General features: G+C 33.4%; 2 protein-coding genes across 2 annotated transcripts; one reads left to right on the forward strand and one right to left on the reverse strand.

Annotated features, from left to right (window-relative positions):
* The first annotated feature begins 2901 nt into the window (after positions 1 to 2901).
* Positions 2902 to 14378, forward strand: LOC111508256 (NFU1 iron-sulfur cluster scaffold homolog, mitochondrial). The gene is made up of 4 exons (XM_023163694.2): positions 2902 to 3060; positions 3114 to 3502; positions 10813 to 10899; positions 14007 to 14378. Exons 1-4 carry the CDS (start codon positions 2987 to 2989, stop codon positions 14237 to 14239), a joined length of 783 nt encoding a protein of 260 aa, XP_023019462.1. The 5' UTR covers positions 2902 to 2986; the 3' UTR covers positions 14240 to 14378.
* A 5775-nt stretch (positions 14379 to 20153) lies between these two features.
* Positions 20154 to 21117, reverse strand: LOC111508259 (ras-related protein Rab6-like). Its single transcript, XM_023163698.2, has one exon. The coding sequence runs from the start codon at positions 20870 to 20872 to the stop codon at positions 20246 to 20248; it is 627 nt and encodes a 208-aa protein (XP_023019466.2). The 5' UTR covers positions 20873 to 21117; the 3' UTR covers positions 20154 to 20245.
* Between the last annotated feature and the right edge of the window lie 1059 nt (positions 21118 to 22176).

The raw sequence follows: 22176 nt of genomic DNA on the forward strand, positions 1-22176 counted from the left end.
GGTTCTGAAAAATCCAACACTACGGGAGATGTTCTGTTGTTTAGGATTGTTGTCAATGCTTTGCCGTTTTTTGCTAACGTTAAGCATTCCGGAATTTCACATATGAAATTTTTGATGGGGTATTATTATTTCACCTTTAGCAATTGAAGTTTTTATTTGTATAACTTGTTCTGTTCGAGGTGCAACTGTGATTAAATTAAGATTGTTTTAGTTTTATGGTATTTCAGTTTGATTTGTGTATAAGGAGTTACAAGAAGATTTTTACTGAAGTTTAAATTCGCTTGAAGCAGTTTTAAATTGTCAAGTCCTAGCAAACCGTCAAATACATTATGAAATTTAAACAAATAGAATTTCAAGTTATGGGGTTTTGGTAATCTGAATATTTCCGAAGCAGGTACCATTGCGCCGTGTTTATGAGCTGATTTCTGAAAGACAGTAGAGACTATGAAGGGGTCATTTCTAATAGCATTTGGAAAAATTTGGAGGCTATATCTGGATCAATAAATGATTTAGTAAACCCAGAATCAATTAAAAGTTTAAGATTGTAGTCAGGCAATAAAACATATGGTAATTCTCCTGAATTTGAAGTATTGAAGGGAATAATTTGTGTATTTATGTTTGGTCGTTCATTGGAGGCAGGTTCTGAAAATTTTCATCAAGATGCGGGTTTTCGTCAAAATTCTGAATCTGTGGACGCAATAATCGTTATAAGCTATTTCTTCGTGACCTTGACCTTGGTCATCGAATGAGTAAGTGGGGCAGAACTGACTTTGGTCATCTACTGAAAAGTTTTCATCTTGATTTAATTCGGTATTATAAAGCTCTTCGGAAATAAAGTTTTTTTGTTGGGGTTGTCTTGAAAAGAAGCCTTGCGAATTTTGTTGAAAATTGTTTGAAGTTTGTCGTGGAAATGTTCGGTTTTGATTTGGATTGAAAACGTTTTGTTTTTGTTGCTGATTATTACCAAAAACTTGTGAATTGATGAAAAATTTTGTGGCTGATTGTTTGGCTTCGAGTGAATTGGAATTGGTTGCGATGGGAAGTTGTTCTGCGCCCGGAAGGAGTTATTTTGAGTATGATTATTAAAATGGTTGTCTTGGCATGGGATTAAAATATCTTTGTTGTTGAACAGGTTGAGTTTGTTGTTGTAACGGTGGTCTTATGTTTACAGGAGTTGCTCTGGTTAAAGTTCTGCTAGAATAATTTTGAAAATAATAGATATTGTCTTCTTGGGTGACTAATTGTAATGCTTCATTAAGTGATTTAGGTCTCATACAACGGATAGTAGTTCCTAATGGTTCTTTCAACCCTGCCAAAAATGTTTTTAGAGTTAGGTTATTGTAAAGTGTTCTTTTTAAAATTTTTGAAGCATCATCTACCTCATGCAAATCTATATAACTGCAAAGTAAATTGAGCAGATTGAGGCAACGGTCATAAAACTGTTAAGGTTTTTCATTATTTTGTTATCGCATCATTACTAGATCTCTATTAAGGCAACTTTCATCTCTTTGGTCTGCAAAGTTTCTAGACAGGGTGGCTTTGAGGTCATCCCATGTAGAAACATTCTGTATATTAATAATTAATTTGGCATTTCCTGTCAATCTGGAAATTAGGGAATTCAACAAATAAGTGTTCTGAAAATTTTCGGGATTCTGAGCATCATAAAATGTTCTAATTATACTGTCACAAACTGAAATGTATCTGTTCAGATCATTTGGGTTTCCGTCGAATTGAGAGACATAGTTTAAGTATTCTGGTTTGAATTGGTGTGCCATTTTTTGTTCAAAATTTTCGCTAACTGGTTCGATTGAAATATTTGAAAATTGGTATGGGTGATAGGAGTCAGCTGAAGGAATATCTAGTGATAAATTTTCAAGAATTGTTGTTAAATTTTCAATAGACATCAAGTTGTACTTACATTAAATAAATTGAGGCTCTGAACATTATCCTATAAGGTCAACTTCTGGATTCACAATTTTTGTCTTCACCAGGTAGTATTCCTTGCAAATTTGGACAATATTGGTTCCAAATTTCGTTGGTTCACTGCTAATCTTCGATAGATTGGGTGTCCTGATATCCAAGGAGCCACCTCGTTTCAAACACCTTCACAAACGAGCACCGACTGTTCGATAACCGATTAATCGGATTAATCGTCAATACGAAAATTGTTCGTTCGACATGAATCAATCCTGGTTATCCTACCGACTGCGCCAAATAACTTAACGAACACTCAAATTCCCTTTTTAAAAATGCAATTTATTTAGTACAACAAAAATTATTAGACAAAGGTACGTCTTTACAGTAGGAAAGTTTGATTATGAATGCCGGCCAGTTCCCTGGAATCTTCGCAAGTCGGCTTATCTCCCGGTGTACGCTTTCGTAGACTCAGCATTCTTTCTATGGGAACCGTGTTGGACGTTGATGTTCCTATTGAATTAATTAAACTTGGCTAAAATTTAAAAAATCGATCGTTTAGTAAATCTCTGCCTATGTGGTGAAATGATCCAGGTTTACCGTCGAACCTGCCTTGTACAACTCAAAATATAGTTTATTATTTGTTACGGCCGGTCGTAACAAATTAGACAAAAGTTATTTTCTATATTCAATATGGATTTCTACGAAATAAACAGAGGTCATCAATCGAACAAATGAAAACTCAAAATCATGTTTAAATCAAGCGTAAAACTTGAACTGTGATTGTACAACAGGGCCCTAAACTGGAGTTTAAACTTTAGTTTAGACTGAACCTATAAACCTGGTCCTTAATTTCATACGTGAAACGTCTGAAACAGAATGAATGAGTGAAATATGTAGGTACACCATTTTACGTAAATATGAATAAAATGGAATATGGCCAATCTCACTAGCTTTGTGTAATTTGGTCGATCTCTGTTGGCAATACTGGATAACCTTCAAATTTTTTTGGAATTAAAATCTGATAATTTATATCATCATTTTGTCATTGTTTTGTTTGATCAAAATCGGAATGTGGCGTAATTTTCTAAAGTTAGGCTTTCCTGTTCTGAGGAATTCTGTTGAAGTATCAAAACATCCTGAAAGGTACTTGTATATCATGAGTTGATTTGACAAAACTAATCAGATTATTTTTCCAGTCAGAAATCTTGCTATTCATCAATGAAAATCTTAATAAATCATAATAGAAATATTTCGCGTTCAACCACATTAAATATGTTTATTCAGACCCAAGAAACTCCAAACCCCAATAGTCTTAAATTTTTACCCGGTGTACAAGTTTTGGAGTCAGGACAAACTATTGATTTCCCCACAGGACAGGCTGCTTATTGTTCGCCCTTAGGAAAGTTACTTTTCAGAATTGAAGGAGTTAAAAGCATATTTCTTGGCTCAGATTTCATAACTGTCACAAGAAATGATGATGATGTTGACTGGAAAATTTTAAAACCAGAAATTTTTGCCACTATAATGGATTTTTTTGCAAGTGGTTTACCTGTGTTGAATGAGGCTTCACCCAATCAAGATACTCGTAAGTCAATGATTTTTAAAGTTTGTAAAAACTGATCTAAATTCATTCATATATCTGCTGAAGAATATTACGACTGTTGAACGATCAAGTACATTCATTCAAACTAACAAACATATTCAGACAATGTTATAGGTGAAATTCAATACTGTTTCTAATACATAATTTTGTTATAATTTGTACTTTGATCACGGCCGAAGATAATAGTGTGAAAGCTATTTTCCGTTTTTTTTTTGCCATGGTCTGCAAGTATTTATGCCTGTCATTTCGTCTACTACTGCGGTAGGCAGTATCAAAAGCGATGTGGTAACGGTCGCAGTGCCCGAGTTGTTGTTCTCATCGTTCCGAGTGCCGTCAATACGGTGCTGGTATTTGACTCTGCTCTTATATTATTATTAATGGGTGTAGATTGATATTTCTAAATTGGATTACCTGACCTTGTTTGTTTACTAAATCACTTAAAAAATGCCTTCAAAGGGAATGGATGCAGTGTAGGAGAATACGAGTGGGCCATACGACCTAGGAGAGAGAACGCCAAAGTAACCTAAGCTAGGGTGGTCAAAGGAAAATCTTTCCTTCCCTATGTTGAAAATTTTACATTCCGGATTAGGAGAATCTTAGAGAAATGTGACTTGTTAATAAAGGGATAATTTCAATAGGAAAGAAAAGCCAATGAACATTATTAAGATCTGGCTACCTGTCCTTAGGGGTACACCAACAAGGTTAGGTAACCCTATTAAGAGAAACCAATTCTCGCCCACTAATAATAATATTAAACCAGAGTCAAATACCAGAATCGTAGTTACTGCGTTGGAAACGATGGGAACAACAACTCACGCCGCAACTTGGGCACTACGACCATTACCACATCGAATTTAATAATGTCTACCACAGTAGTAGACGAAACGTCAAGCAACACCATTGTTGACTATGTACTCACCAATTTTGATGTTAATACTGTCGTTCATGATTCCCCAAAGTTAATTGATCATTCATTAATAACAGTCAATTTGAGTAATTGCAATATATATGTAGCACAAAGTATCACAAAAACATACAGAAACCTTAATGATTGTAATATGGACAGGATTAACTTGAGTTTGATATCATGTAACTTTTTGTTAAGCTGTGTTGATGTAGATATATTTTATGAAGACTTCAAAAGTCAGTGTGAGTCAGTTGTTGACTCAATTGCACCAGAAAGATCATACACTTTGAAGTCAAATAGTGTACCATGGTATGACAACGAGGTTAAAATACATTGGGCTTACAAGATGTTCAAAAATAATAGAACTGAAGAAAATTCGAACTACTATAAATTTCTTCGAGATAAATGTGTGAATTTACTGAAACTCGAAGAAAAAAATACTATTATGATAAAATTGATCAAAATAGGTTAGGTTAGGTTGTGAGGATTATGTGGAAAACACTCAAAACAGCTTGTAAGTCCAAAAACTAATAGCAATACGTTTACTGATGGTATTTATTTCAAAATAAATGGTCAGTCAGTCATTCATAAAAAATAATCTAGATATTGCAGAATCATTTAACAATTATTTTATTGATAGCGTACAAGAAATTGTGAACACTATTGATCAATCTGATTCACTTCATGAGAAATTCATTGAGAAATTCAAAGTGTTGGAGTTAGCAGATCTGTCTCAATTAATCAGCGGAGTGGAAATGAAATACAGCAGTGAGATACTTAATTGCAAACTCATTGAAAAATCGTTTGGTCACAATATCAAAATGGAAAGAATCAATAGATAAGGGACATTATATTATAGCCATATTTTTAGATCTTAAAAGAGCTTTTGAGACTATTGATCACCACATATTACTAAATAAACTGCAAAGTATTGGTATCAGGGAAACTGTTTTGTTATGGCTGACTGATTATTTATGACAACGCAAACAGGTAACCATAATAAAGGATTCAGTGTCATCATCTCGTGATGTCAATTTTTTTTATATTATTTTTAATGTACCTGAATGCATCCATGGTTGTGATTTCATGAATCTTTTTACAGACCACACTTTGTTATCAATTTCAGGAGATAATAAATATAGAAACAGTAGCTGATCAAATGAATAATGAACTAAGAAATGTTTCAAGTACATGAATCGCAATAAACTAAAACTCAACACCTCTAAAACAAAATATATGATCTTATCAACTAGTTATAAGCTATCACTCGTCAACAATCTCAACATAAGATTACAAATTGCAGGTGATGTAATAGAGTTCGTAAGTGAATTCAAATATTTAGGTTTCATGGTAGATAATCGTTTATCTCTTCATGCTTATTTTGATTATATATATAAAAAAATTACTAAAAAAATTTTTTTTTTTTCAAGAATTTCATCTCAGCTTTTGATGTACTCAAAAATTACATTTTATAATTGTATAATCCAACCCCATTTTGATTATTGTGCTAGTCTTTTATACTCATTTGACCAAAATAAGGTATCGGCTTTACAAAAGTTACAGAATCGTGGAATGAGGATTATTTTACAAGTGAATAGGTATTCTAGTATATCAAACATGTTAAGTACATTTCTTAACAGTTTTCCAGAGACTGTCCGAGTTAGCAATGATATTCATTTTCAAACTAGCACATAACTTGCTTCCAATTTATTTTGAAGAATTCTGTATATATAAATCTCAAATCCTTAACCACTTAACAAGAGAGAGTAGCTCCCAAAAATTCCACCTTCCTCGAACTAATTTGAGTAGTACGTTGAAGTCTTTATTTTATAAAGGTTTGAATGAGTATAACAAACTCCCACTTTCGTTGAAAGATTCAATAAATGTTTTCCAATTCAAAAAAACTCATGAACTATATAAAATATCATCCTTTATTTTCTTTTTTCTGTTTGGTAATATATTTATTATGTATATCCTCATGTTGAAACCATTCTGGAATTATTGAAAAATGGATTTTATTTTTTTTTTCTTCTATTATATCATCATTTTTGTTATTTATGTCATTTATTCATATATTTTTAAAATAATGTATGTATATTAGGATGTCCTAAAGAAATCAATAAATATCATTATTATAAATGCAGATAACGGCCAAAAATCACGGAAAATACTTTTCTCACAAATTTTACTTTGTTCCAAAATGTTCTGCTTTTTATAAGATATATTCTGGGTGCCAGTTTGAAAGTTAAGTCATCAGTACCCATCCAATAAATGACATCTTTGCTTGAGAAGACACTGTCTATGAGATCAACAGAAGACTCAATCTAAAAATATCAATGATATGATAAACCAGGCTCTCCAAGTTGCAATGACAAGCTTCTACATCGACTGCAGAACAAGATTCGTCCACAGTCTTACACTGTTACAGTTTATCTGGAACATTTTTTTTACCTTTATTCAAATATCTCTATCAGTGATATCATTTGTTAGTCCCTTCCATAAATTGCTTCTTACATATCTATCATAACATGCAGGCAACTAGTTGAAACCAGAACACTGATGAGATGAGACCTGTGGCGGTCAAAACAGTACTGTCTGGTGTTGGATCAAGGATGTTGTATTTTTGGGATTCTGTTTCAAAAAAACCCATTCACTAAAAAAACACTTTTTCTAATGTTACCTGTTCACAATTTAAAGGACGCCTATAATAATAATCGAATAAGATATAAAAAATCCATTATTCATTGAATCTTTTGGGAAAGAAAGTTTTTGGCTTTCTACTACTCCATCTGATACAAAAAAAAGGGATGAGAGAATCTTCCAAAGAAAGGAAGGAAGTAATCAATTTGAAACTCTATACATGAATGTGTAGATCATGCAAAGAAGTAACTTTCAGATACAAACTGAAAGAAAGTCCTCCTGAAACAGCTACTTTCATATAAACATTGAATTACACGAAAGAAAATAATTCTTTCGAAACAAATACTTCTATATGAACACTGAATTATACAGAAGATACTTTTCTCTACTCAGTTTGTATTTCAAACATTTGTTGTGGAATAAGAATCAGATATCATTCACATGAGTTCTATAGAAGTATTTGTTTCGAAAGAATTATTTTCTTTTGTGTAATTCAATGTTTATATGAAAGTAGCTGTTTCAGGAGGACTTTCTTTCAGTTTGTATCTGAAAGTTACTTCTTTGCATGATCTACACATTCATGTATAGAGTTTCAAATTGATTACTTCCTTCTTTTCTTTGGAAGATTCTCTCATCCCTTTTTTTTGTATCAGATGGAGTAGTAGAAAGCCAAAAACTTTCTTTCCCAAAAAATTAATCACTCCTAAAAATATTACCCCCTATCAATTCATTGAATCTATTATGACAGCTTAGCATCAACCTATTAGAACCAACGATTTTTTTTGTTTGAAGATCAAAAAATTCATGAGTGAAGTACAAAATGATTGTAATATTGTGGCATAGAGAAAATATTGAAATCCAAACTGATCTGCTAGATTAACACAAGTGTAACATGTTCCTCTAAGATACAGTGTAAACGTGGTCTATAAAGTAGCTAATTGAAATCCACGATGAAATGCACACACTGTGGCCACACTTCAGTAACATTTGATCCTTTCTGGGATTTGTCTCTCTCCGTACCACAAAGAACCGACCAATTGAGTTTGTGGCAATGCTTGGATTCGTTTACAAGAGAAGAAACTTTGGATGGAAATGAAAAACCGACGTGTTCGAAATGCAAGGAAAGGAGAAAATACACAAAGTCCCTATCAATCCACAATTTCCCTATATTTTAGTAATACATTTAAAAAGATTCTCTCCAACGGAAAGTAGAGGCAGATTGAATGATGTCATCGAATTTCCTCTAGAAGGATTGGATATGGACAATTTTGCAGCGGAAAATGTGGCTACTTGTTATAATCTCTATGCACTTTTAAATAACAGCGGGACTACTAACAGAGGACATTATACAGCATACTGCAGACACTCGTATACTGGCGCGTGGCAAAAATACAATTTCACCAAAGTCGTTTGTGAGTGGAGAAGCATACGTCCTCTTTTATGTAAAGGATGGAACAAAATCGCACCTTTAAGATCACCGAGGAAAAGTTTCTTTGTGCAATTATTATTTTTTTTTGTTAATTTCTTACATGTACCTGATTCGTTAAAGTTGAGCTATAAAGTTCTTGAAAATTATAAAAATGTCTAAATACTACTTTGTCATTTCTTACTGATTTTTTGGGTAAAGAACCTTCCACAATCTGAAAAATAAACAAAGCTAAATCGATAGAGAATCTGCTGAATGACAATGAAGGGCAAACTGAAAAGTTTCACACCCAAAAGTTACTGTGTAATATAAATCACTGAGGAATCCAATTATTCAGTAACTTGTCGTATTCATAAATTTTGCCTAAAAATTGAAAAATTCAATTGAAAAAGAAAAAATATTGATACTTAGCTTTCTTTAGTGGTTGACATTTCGGAACACAATCTTTTAAAATTGAAAGTGGTATATTTTTTGGGAAAGAAAGGTTTTGGCTTTCCACTTCTCCATCATTATACAAAAAAATGTGGGAGTCTTCCAAAGAAAGGAACGAAGCAATCAATTTCAAAAGAAGTAACTCTATACATAGATGTGTAGATCATGCAAAGAAGTAACTTTCAGATACAAACTGCAAGAAAAGCTCTCAAAACAGCTACTTTCATATAAAAATTGAATTACACGGAAGAATCAAATCAACTACATAGAAATAAATATCTTGAGTACATATATTCATTGAGTTATTAAAATGGGCACCGAGAATAGTTTTCTTATAGTTATGGTGTGCGGGAAAAGTATCTGTAGAGTAGGGAGTGTGTAGACCCACAGCACTTAGACCACATGTCCTCCTAGGTCATCATCAATCCTGTCCTTTCCAGGAAGGTAGACAGGTCCATAGGAGACATCTCCTTTATATTGGCAGGTGTAGGCCAAGACTCGCCGAACACATACTCTCTTTGACAACCTTGAGGTGTCTCACGGTGACCTCCGCGAAGGTTTTGGAAGGTGCAGCGACCTTACTGTCATTGCGCGGCTTCTTCAACCTTCTTGGGGTTCCCTCCGTTGAGGTGCACAAGTGAGGGAGCTTTTCTGAAGGGGCAACCGGTTCCTTGCCTTCATTCAAGGCGGAGCCCTTGGCATCCGCCTCAGGAAGTGTCCTTGCTGTTGGAGGTGGAGTGGGGGAGGAGGGGGGTGCACTTATAGTTGCTGCCACTCCTGCCTCTCTCGCTCTCTTTCTCCTTTTGCCCTCGGCGCCGCAAATGCGCTTACGCCTTGTCCTTTGTATTACATCACGAGGTGATCTGCTATGTCCAGCCTCATTCCAAGTGGTAGATTGGAATGGACACATTTCTGTTTATCCCCAGCCATCGCCTTAGATTGAGGTGAGCACTTCTGTTCAGCCTCGGGATTGGTTTTTGTTGTTTCTGTTTTTGTGTTTGTTTCATTCATATGTGTTCCCACGAGTAGCAAGGGAAGAGTTGGTCACCTCTGGCAGAGCCCCGCATTACCAGAGGTAGGCTGATCACAATGAGGTTTCGCCCAGTTCCCCAAGGGGATCATTCGTAACCGCATATCACCCTGCGGCAATTCAGCAGTCGGCACGATTCCTTACACCTCAGCTTGAGTAGGCTGGTCCACGGTGACATGTTTTGCAAAGGCTTTTGGAGAGTTTTAGTTCCCCTCACCCTACTCATTTCTGCCACTGACCAGGAGTCCGGCGACCCCGTTCGTCAGGCCACATTGGCTTCCCGGACAGGGCCTCCAGTCTCCTGGCCGTTCCCCTATCCGCCACCTGTGGACGCGCCCGATAGGTAACCCAACCCACGGGGGCGGGAAAAGTATGTTTTATTAATAACCCGTATTTCACAAAACTACATGTACCAATACATTTATAAAAAAAAATCTGATGCCAAATTTAAGTGAGCATGGGTGATAAACTGTAAATAGGTTACTGCAATTTTTTGATATAAAAACTACAGAGTACCGGTTCTAAGATGTTGAGTTCTGTTTGACAAAACATTGTAGTTTTATAAAATGTTGTTTCTATCTGACGTCAAAAACCCGGCCTTATACTGTGATGAAGTAATTGGGAACATTATCTCTTTCAAAAACTAACCATCAATCAATTTAGAGTATTCTCATATTTATCTGCATGTAACTAGATTATAGTTAGCATGTCTATACTTTCCTGATATGAAAGTTTTTTTCTTGATCAAGGTACCTAATCATAAAAATATCAACTCCAACTACATCTTGGACAAACTATTTGTAGGAAATGATTTCTTTCATAGTTTTATCTCTCCATTTCTAATATTACTCTTTCAGAAATCAATGAAGATGATGATGAAACTGTTCAAATGATAAAGGAACTCTTAGATACCAGAATTCGACCCACTGTTCAAGAAGATGGAGGTAAGAAAATTAATTTTCTATACTATTCTGTTTCATTACAGTTATAGATACATTTAGTTGAAAAAATTCTTATATCCAATATCGTTTTTTTTTTGATGCACTGTTTGGAACCTTTGGTGTAGTAATGAATATTACTGGAGTTTTTTTCCCAACACCAAATCGTTATTTTTAACACCTCGATTAAAACTTAATCTTCCTCTTTGAAGATGATCACTTGGTGATCGAAACACGTGTCGAGGTGTTAAAAATAACGATTTGGTATTGGGAAAAAACTCCAGTAATATCCATTATCGTTGTTGCTTTTTTCTCGAGGATGTTTAATTGAGGTCAGAAATGGAAATGAACCAGAATGTTGGTGATACAGGGTGAATCTCCAGGAATTGTATCGATCGATTGTGGGAAAACTCTAATTAGGAAAAAAATGAAAATTTGACAACTCGGCTAAAATATTTTCAAGGTGGCGGCACTTTCGGTTATACCGGAAGTAGGTGTCAACTTCGTTATTTCAAATGGAACATCTTATATATCATTACATTTTTGGATGGATTCCACATCAGAATCTAATTACTTTTTGTGTATGTCCTATATCTAAGTCTAACCACTTTTGGTCCGAAATGGCTTTTCTCAAATGGAACCCCCCATTTTTATGATTTGATCGTATTAAGCATTAAAAATAAGGATAACTTTGCGCTATTATAAATATTATTTTTGACTGATCCCCAGAAAAAAATCGAGTACTGTCAGATCTGGAGAGCGGGGTGGTCAAAAATGTGGTCCGTTGTTGGCTATTCCTTGATCATAAAACATATTTTGCAGCTGATTATTGACTGAATGACCATTATGTGGAAGCGCCGCATCGTGTTGGTGGAATACATTTCTATGAGTTTTCATAAAATTCTAAGGCCACGACGCTGTCATTTCTTATGGCCCAATAATCATTAAATTGCCAGGACTCATGAAAATTTAGTTCTCTAAATGGATGTACATTTGTGTCACTTCGATAATGGAAATTCGTAACTTCGCTTCATCCTTCCAGATAATATAAAAAAACATTTTCTTGAGATCAAAGCAAAATGAATTCACAGAATTCTACTCTTCGTGAAAAGTCGATCTCTTTAAGATGTTGAACTTTGGAAAAGACATATGGATGAAAGTTGTGGTTTCGTAAAGTTCTTAGTATTGATGCCTGAGATATTCCCGATTCTAATGCTACTTGTCTGTTAGATATTCTTGGGTATGCCGCAAAATATCCCAAAATTGCAATTTCATTATTTTCATTGTTAACTACTGGTTTATTTTTCTTCACTCTTGCTTCTAGTTCCAAAATTCTTGAAATTTTGTGTAATTTTCATGACAGTATTTCGTGATGGTTTCTTTTTTCCGGAAATCGGGTCCTTGAAATAACTTTATCACATTCTCCATAAATAATAAATTAATTTAAATAATCTTCGTTTGTGTAATTAAATCGTCCAGGCATGGTTTATTATTGACAATTTGCAAATGACAAGCAGTGACATTATCATATCAATTGATTATTTTCTAACGCCGCGCTGTCATTGCCAACTGACAGAATTTAGAAACCGTACAGTAAGAATTCTGTTAATAGAAAAATATTTAATTGCAAATATTTCAAAAACTACTAATTTTCGGAATAGGTTACCCATATTTTTAATGTTTAATACGAATAAATAATGGGGGTTTCCAATTGAAAAAAGTCACTTTAGACGGTTTGCTAAATTTCATTTATATATTTCTTTTTTGACCACTCTGCATTAATAATTATCGAAATTTCATATTTTTTTATTAAATTTGGTTCCCCTCTACAAGGAACTCGACCAAAACCTTATAGGAAAAATTGATAATTATTGTAGGGTCTGCAAACATAATTTTTGACATAATAACTCAAATATGTCAAAAACCGTTAAACTAACATATAAGACATTATACACAAAAAGTATTTAGATTCTGATGTAGAATCCAAAAATGTAATAATGTATAGGGTCAGCGTTACTATCTTCATTCGGGTTTGAAGGCCGTCGTAGTTTGGAACTGCATCCGAACGTTTCGCCAGCACGAGTGGCTGGCTTCCAGTGGTTTATTCATCTTGAATATTCACCGATGATTCTCGGTCGCCAAAGCTTTATATAGGGTATTCTATTTAAAATAACGAAGTTGACACTAACTTCCGGTATAACCGTAAGTGCCGCCATTTTGAAAATATTTTAGCCTAACTGCCTACGTAGACTTCAGTATATTGGCAAATTTTCAGATTCTTTCTAATTTATAGTTTTCCCACAATCGATCGATGCAGTTCCTGGAGCATCACCCTGTATAAATGCAACGGAAAGAGAAAAATATGTATTGTGTTTTTTTTTATTTTTATTCAATATATGATTGTTTAAACAATTCAATTTATTGTCACTTACAAAACTCGTGTATAATCTTATGTATCAAAAAACACTGTATTTTTGAGAAAACAAAAGCATGCATAGTAGAAAATATTATGCCGTTTTGTATGTGAAGATTCGGACAGTACTCGTGCACTTGTGGGTTGAATCATCTCAAAAGCACGTCATTTGCTAATTTATTCATATGTTCATCATTCATTGAACCATTTTGGTTAACTCTGGTTTGGGTTGACCTGAGCTTGGTTAACTGGTGTTTTAATGTAAATCAGTTTATGTAATAGGAAATAATTCTTCTCATTTCTATTTGAAAGAAATACCTGTGGATGATCTACATATTTCCTTGATATGTGATGGAATTGGCCGATACTTGATGAAAACCAATAACGTATTCAAGAAACACTGAATTAGTAAAGACACGCCTGAAGAAGCTATTGTATAGCGAAATACATGTTGCGTTTTTTTAAAACTCTTTAGGGAAAATCTCACAATGAAGTGTTTCTTGAATATAATTCCTTGAGTTTTCATTGACATATGTTCTTACATATATTTACGATTTTTCTAATATTCGAAGAAATAAAAATAGAAAACATTGAACAAACTATTTCTTTCATTGGTCGCTAATTCAAGTTGACAATTTATACTGGTGCTGTCTTAATTTTTCCAGTATGGGACTCAACCCAAATATATTTTTAATTTTAGGTGACATTATTTTTGTGGGTTACGAAGATGGTATAGTAAAGTTGAAGATGCAAGGTGCTTGCTCCAGTTGTCCTAGTTCGGTTGTTACTCTCAAAAATGGAGTGCAGAATATGATGCAGTTTTATATTCCGGAAGTGTTGGGAGTTGAACAGGTTATTGAAGAGTCTGAAAAAGTTTCTGAGAGGTATTTCAAGGAGATAGATAAAAAAATTGAAGCAAAGGATACTAAATGAAATGACTAAAATTTGTTAGTTTCAAATATTGTAAATATAAGAGATGTTTAGATAGAAATTATAATTTTATCCATTGAATATTCATGAATGTATGTGATCAAATGTATATAGATATCTAATTTAATTTTGATTACTCTCCTATGTGAAAATTTATTATAAACCTTCAAATGTTCAAGACATTTGCCGAATGAGAGGTAGAAGTTCAAGTTTCTGTTATTGATGTAAACATGATAGAAATTACAAGTTTCATGTGTGGACTAACAGGGAAAAATTGTTTTGTACTTCTATATTATTTTGCTTAAAAGGTAAAAGATGTGCTTTCCCTAAGCTCGCACATGAAAAAATTATCTTTTTATCACTGTTTCCCCATACCCTTAAATTTCCGGTGGGTGAATTTTCATTTAGTATCAGCATTGCATCTGTATGGAGCAGGGGCGAGTCGCTAGTAGTTCCATACTATGAAGTTGTCATCAACGTATCTCGATCAGACTCGGGGCTTCTTCAATGGCCAAAGTTTCAAACCACTCCATATATATCAGTGGTTAGTGAGCGTTAGACATATACTGTTAGCAGTATTATAAAAATCTGACCAGCAAGCACGTAATATTCTTTATTATGTGAAACGTGGCATAAAAATGGTGATACTAATTTTGCATATGTACATTATTAGTATCATTATTTAATCCTACAAAAGTAATAATTAGCTTATGGTAGCTGTAATATATGTATATAAATAAAATAGAGAGAGAGAATATGCATTATTGTTCAAAGATACAAAATCTCATTGACAAAAGTGAAGGTCTGAAACATTCTTAAATTAAGGTATAGTAAAATACACAGAAAGAAGAAATGGGACAATAAGTCGACACCGACATTGTACTAGAATGTCTCATACCTACAACAATATATAAAATCTAGCACATGAGAAACATCTTACAACATATTGAAACAAGCCTGAGTTAGAATGCATCATTATAAAATTCTTGTAAATTATAATAGGGTTTATCCAACAGGAGAGCTTTTACTTCCTTTCTAAAATGTTCTACGGAATTTTGATGTGTTTTAGTAAGTGATTGAACATCTTACCACCTCCATAAATTACTGAATGTTTAATTGGTGTCAGTGATGGGATCGGGAGTTTAATGTTACGAGCTTGACGGGTGGCGGGACGTGTGTAAGTAATGTTGAATTTGTGAATATGTTTTTTAATTAGACATACCGTTTTCATAACAAAAATTGCAAATACTGTTAACATTTTGTGTTTAACAAAACGAGGTTTACAGAAATCTAGAATTCTTGCTTTGCACATGTATATTACTGCACGTTTTTGTAGTACAAATACAGAGTCTATGAGATTCATTTTACACACACCCCAGAATGGGATTCTATATATCAAGTGGGATTCTACTAAGGAATGGTACACAACCTTGACGGAAGAAAAAACAAGTTTATTCAATGTTACTCTTACTGAATAACATCCACAGGACAATTTTTTATTTAAATTTCATGTTCATCGAATTTCCGTCTGCAATCTATATGAACACGTAGAAATATTGTATATTCAGCGCTTCCTATAAAATTGTCACACATGACAAGCTCATCTAATTCACCTTTGATAGACATAATATCAGTTTTTGCCATATTCATGGATAACTATTTTAAGTCATGATAAAATATTTTTGTTCTAGTTGACTAGTTATTTTTCTTTTCAGGAATCACCAATAAAACTGTATTTTTATTCTAACAAAATTTTAATGACTTTTCCAAAAACAAATATATGGTGAGCAAAAAAAATATAAAAACAAGCAACAAATTGAATAATTGGAAAATCTGAATAACAGGTTTCAACAATTTTATTAATAAATAACCTTTCCTTACATCATTTAAGTAATAATATAAGATTTTCTCAAGTTAAACAATTTCAATGTAAACAGTTCAACTTAGATTAGTTTAAGTTGTCACTTCTGTCGGGAGTCCCGAGACGCCCCCTTTTTTTTACTAATTTTTGCTCAGTTTCATTTTAATGTCAATTCGTCTTTATTTCTTTAACTCTGTGGTCATTTTCATCTTTTATCTTGGTTATTTTATTCGTTTTATTGTATTTTTATTTCACGTTTTATTGCTTAATATAATTGCTATTTCAGCTATTCTTTCTAATTTTATTTGTTCTTTCATAGATTTCGAATAATAGTAAAATAATTATACAATGGAAATGGAAGTCCGAACGTAAAATTCACCATGAAAGATTGTCAATCATTTTTAGACGAAAATAGGGCATTCTTTTGTGAAATTAATTGCAGTAACAAGTTCAAAACATTTGTTAGGTGGGTTGCCTTTTCTTTTAAACGAGGGATAAAATATGTCGTTAGAATCAGTAACAGCCTAGAAATTGACATGTGACGGTTTTTTCTTGAATGATTTTTTATTTGAAAAGTCTAACTCGAGAAGAATATATAAGGTTACTTCTTCCATCTTTTGGTAAAGAAGCACTATCAGAAAATACTCAATAATTGTTTCGCAGAATTTCTTGGTGGTCCCGTACCGGTCCTGTAGAGAATTGGAGAATGGGTAATGCTCAATGCTCAATAGTATATACAGGGTGATTCAAAAGTACTTTGACAAACTTCAGGAGGTGATTCCTCACAATATTCTAATATGAATTGTCCAAATAAATAAATCTCCGGAAACGCTTCGTTTCCAAGATAGAGGATGTTGAAGTTTTATTTTTATTTTCGTTTTTTTCAAATAACTTTTGAAACACTGAACTTAATGAAACGAAACTTGGTAATAGGAGGTTTTTGAGGTGTCGAATTCGAACCTGATGTTCTTATTGCTCTTACTCGTAGAGGGCGCCACCTACACGTCTTTATCTTTTTTAAAGATTCATAACTTTTTTGGGCGTACTTCTAGCACATTTTTCAGTAAAAAAATCGATTCCTCTATCATATCTACGTAAATAAGCTACCCTTGTTACTAGTCACTGTAAGCAACCACTTTCTATATATTTGGACTTGAAAACTTCAAGTCTATTTGATAATCGATGCATGTTGGAGTTATTACGAATATTTTGCTTTTTTCACAAGAATGCTTTGGAGATGAATTTGACGTTTTACTCGTTTGAAGAGGTCATTACTGTTGGGTACGTTCCTTTATGACATCCTTAAGCGAAATAGTTATTTTTGTATCAAGGGTGCATAATCAGTATTTGTTTTAATAAAATTTTCAAGAAATTTTGAATATGTAGAATAAACTAAAATAAACAAAACTAAATTGTATTCAAATAAATTGTTGGAAGTGTCCACCTTCAGCGAAGATACAGGCAGTCAGTCGTCTAGTCATTGAATCTCGTACGCGCTCAAAAATTATTGGTGTGTTTCTTATTGTTTCACAGGCGTCTACTATTCGGTTTCTTAGATCTTCCTCGTTCACTACTGGAGTCTTATAAACTAGTGACTTCAAATGTCCCCAAAAATAAAAATCTATCGGGTTTAGATCTGTGGACCTTGGTGCCCACGCCTGGTTAGGTTCTTCTACACCCCTACCGATCCATCGATTTGGATAGACTGTGTTAAGGAATTCCCTGGCTACAACGCTAAAATGGGCCGGAGCCCCATCATGCATAAACCACATGCGGATACGAATTTCTAATGGTACATTCTGAAGTAGTCCCGGCAATTCATTTTCTAAAAAGTGTCTGTAAGTTGCGCCATTCAGTCGGAGCGGAAGAAAGAAAGGACCTATCAAGTAATTATCAATTATTGCCGCCCATACATTTACAGAAAATTGATACTGATAACGCCTTTCACTAACTGCGTGCGGATTTTCGAGAGCCCAAACATAGTTGTTATGAAAGTTTGTGATAGCATTTCGGGAGAAGTTTGCCTCGTCCGTAAAGAGTACATATCTTAAATATTGAGGATTTCGAGTCAATTTTCTCAAAAACCATTGACACATAGTAATGCGTTGGGGAAAGTCTCGTGTCAAAAGAGCTTGTACCCTTTGAATATGGTATGGATAAAACTGTTGATCGTGGATAATTCTCCAAACTGTGGACTGAGTAGAATTGACAGCTTCAGCAATTACTCTTGTGCTTGTTTCTGGATTCTCCTCGAGAGCGTTCAAAACAGCTTCTTCCAATTCTGGGGTTCGGACTGCTCGTGGTCTTCCAATAATATCAGCTGCCGTCTTAAAGCTACCTGTTTCTGCCAAACTACGGTGGAGACTAGCAAATGTTGGAGCTGAAGCACTACTCGATTAGGAAATCGCTCTTGGTAAATACGTCTTGCTTTGCGCGCATTGCCATCCGCAAGGCCATAAAACGAAATGCATATCGGCTAAATGAGCATTATTGTTTAAATAATCCATTTTTTCAAAATAAGTGTTTTCTACTTCTACTTACGGAAACTACAACAAAACGTCTAACTGTCACAAAATATGTAATTACCAAAACTACTCACAAAGTCAAATTTATTTCCAAAGCATTCTTGTGAAAAATGCAAAATATTCGTAATAACTTCAACATGCATCCATTATCAAATAATCGACTTGAAGTTTTCAAGTCCAAATATTTAGAAAACGGTTGCTTACAGCGACTAGTAACAAGGGTAGCTTATTTACGTAGATATGATAGAGGAATCGATTATTTTACTGAAAATGTGCTAGAAGTACGCCCAAAAAAGTTATGAATCTTTAAAAAAGAAAAAGACGTGTAGGTGGCGCCCCCTACGAGTAAGAGCAATAAGAACATCAGGTTCGAATTCGACACCTCAAAAACCTCCTATTACCAAGTTTCGTTTAATTAAGTTCAGTATTTCAAGTTATTTAAAAAAACCAAAATAATAATAAAACTTCAACATCCTGTATCTTGGAAACGAAGCCTTTCCGGACATTTATTTATTCGGACAATTCATATTAGAATATTGTGAGGAATCACTTCCTGAAGTTTGTCAAAGTACTTTTGAATCACCCTGTATAACTAGTTTGCCAAAAGTATCCCAGCTCCCTCAAGCACATCAAACGATTTATTAAAGGAGAAAAACAATAATTTAATGACTCATTGTATATATTCTCTTAATTTATTACCTTAGTACTTTTATTTGCTCCCTCATGTCAAACAAAAATGGGTGAACAATGTTTTTTATCGCGTCATTGAACAGCTTAAGCCTTCCGAAACTATGATTTTCAAAGTAGAAAAAATTGTTCTGAGTTTTGGTTTGAACAGACTAACAGACGCAAAAATGTATCAATCTTGATGTGAATATTTTCAGACATTTTAATCCAAATTTTTTATATTTTTATAAAAACTTGATAAAAGAAAATTGAAAGTGGATACTTTGAACTGTTTTTTTTTTTTCAATATACAAAATAACATCTTGTGTAAGATGTATATCAAAATATGATACTTGAGTGAACTTCTGAAATATTCAAGTGGTTCCACCTCTAGTGAATTAGCAACAGCAACTGATTAAATATCTTTGGTTGGCCATTTGTTTAAAAAATTACGTCGAGGTGAGTATTTAGTCGCCATTTCGGAGGATAAATATTTCTCTAAAATATGATGCTCGAAACGATCATTAAACACACGGGTTTGTTTGAATCTAATTTTGTTCATCTCTTTGAAGTAGATGGTATCACAATATTAAGATTTGATAATGAATGATGTTGGTATTTTCATGGAGATGTTTAGTTTTTTCAAATGTTCATATTGGTTATTGAACACTCTAATGAGTTGGAAATAATTTTCATTATATACTTATCAACAAATTAAGATTAGCTTCTATCTTAAGATGGTACCAAACTATATCTAATATTGGCCGACAATCAAAATGATATTTTAGAATATTTTTTACATACTCTGCATTTAAATTACCTAAGTGCTCTGAACTTGAAAAACAAAATATTACTTTGTAATTAATATAGTTACTGTATATAAATATATTTTCCGCCGCTAATAACCATATAATGGTGTTATTTGCAAATAAAAAAACATGTATACAATAGGATTCATTAGCAAATACATTGATTGTTCATATCCTTTCTTTCGGACTCTCCCAGAATAATTTCTTCATTCTTTTCTGAAGCCTGAAGAGTGGGGTCGATTTTTGGTAGAGCTTCTCCAATCCTTCTAAATAACTGTTTAATATTGTACCCTACTTTGGCGCTAGTTTCAATAAATACAATATTATTTTCTTTTGCTCTTTGTTCAGCTTCTTCAACTGAAACTTCTCTGAAATTTTCCAAGTCCACTTTATTGCCTACTAAAATTATAACTATATTTCTCCCTCTTTCTCTTCTCACTTCATCTATCCACTTTGTAGTATATTCAAAAGAATACATATTTGTGATATCATACACAATTACAGCAACTGCAGAATCTCTAATATAGGACGAAATTAGGGATCTGAAACGTTCTTGTCCAGCTGTGTCCCACAGTTGTAATCTTATAGTTCTGTCTTTGAGGTAAACCGTCTTCGAAAGAAAATCTATTCCTATTGTAGCTTGGTAAGATGTATCAAAACTATCATACATAAATCTTGTAATCAAGGAGGTTTTACCAACACTTTGTTCTCCGAGAAAAACAAGTTTATATTTTTTTACGGCATGTGTTGAGTTTTCTGGTTTGACTACTTTCATGTTGACATTTATTTCGCTCTTTAAAAAAGATTGTTGTCATAGAAAAGCGTAATATAATGTTTAAGGTACTAGAATCTGTGGCAGCATACTCCTTTCATATACAATACTTTGTATTATACTTGTCTATGCACTGTTATAGACAAAATACTCTCCATTACTTTTCAATCATATATTTATTTTTATAGGTAGAATAGAGAATTCGCATTTATTTTTTCCGACAATTGATTTATGTATAAATGAATTTTAAAAAACTTACAATTTGAACTCGATTCGACCTTGAATTGGGTAGTGCCGTACGAATTGCCAACCTTGAAAAAACCATTTCACTTTGTTCCGAAAGTGCATGAAGTACCTACATAGGTTAAAACAGGTTCATTTGGACAATTATCAAGAAAAACATGTAAACCTGACATGAATCAAATAAAAGATTAGTAAACTAGTTCTCTTGGACACAGTTTCATTTATCGTGGGCTAATGGACCTATGTTCCTTTTTCCTCTCATTAAAAAAATATTGTGTAGATGGAAACACACTTATAATAAATAGGGAACTGAGAATACTAAACTGTACTAAAAATGTCAAAAAATGGCTTGGATCCATTTTTATAATCACCTCTTCATTTGTTTTATTCTATACCAATACAATACATGTGTTTTGAAACGGGTATCGTACTAACCTTTTCTGTACAACCTAAAAGCGCGGGGGGAGACGGTTAATGAGAGGTTATGGAGAGTTTGTTTACATTTGAGTAAGTTGGACCATAAGACAGTGGCGGTTGATTTAGTTGATAATCGGAAGGATATTATATATTTATAAAATAAATAATTTCAGGTGAAAACGTATTCTGTTCAAATAGTTCCTACAGGAAATTTGATTTATTATTTATTAATGATTATGGAAATGAAGCCAGTTTTTCTACCACCTACTAGATTTTTATTTATGTATGGCTTTATAATAAAGCGCGTAGTTTACTGGGTTAAAATTAAATTATTCCAAATGAACTAATTCATAACAATGATAAGTGGTAATTTCAAAAGTAATGAACTTTGCTTCATAAAATCAGATGAAGAAATTTGTGATTTATTCTCAGATTTGATAAACAAGCGATACGGTTTGTGAGGTTCGATATAAAGAATTTTCAATTAGAAATCATGAATATTTATAATTACGATTGAGGTTTGATATTATTATGTGATTTCATTCAAAATTGGTATCTAGGGGTCTTTGTGAACCGACATTATGTTTTTTTTTTCAATAATTCATGCTGACGGATTTTTTCATATGTGTGCCATAGGTCATATCCAT

This window comes from Leptinotarsa decemlineata, unplaced genomic scaffold (genome assembly GCF_025532065.1).
Source record: "Leptinotarsa decemlineata unplaced genomic scaffold, Ldec_3_MD MMD2_tig00026316_RagTag_RagTag, whole genome shotgun sequence".
Taxonomy (NCBI): domain Eukaryota; kingdom Metazoa; phylum Arthropoda; class Insecta; order Coleoptera; family Chrysomelidae; genus Leptinotarsa; species Leptinotarsa decemlineata.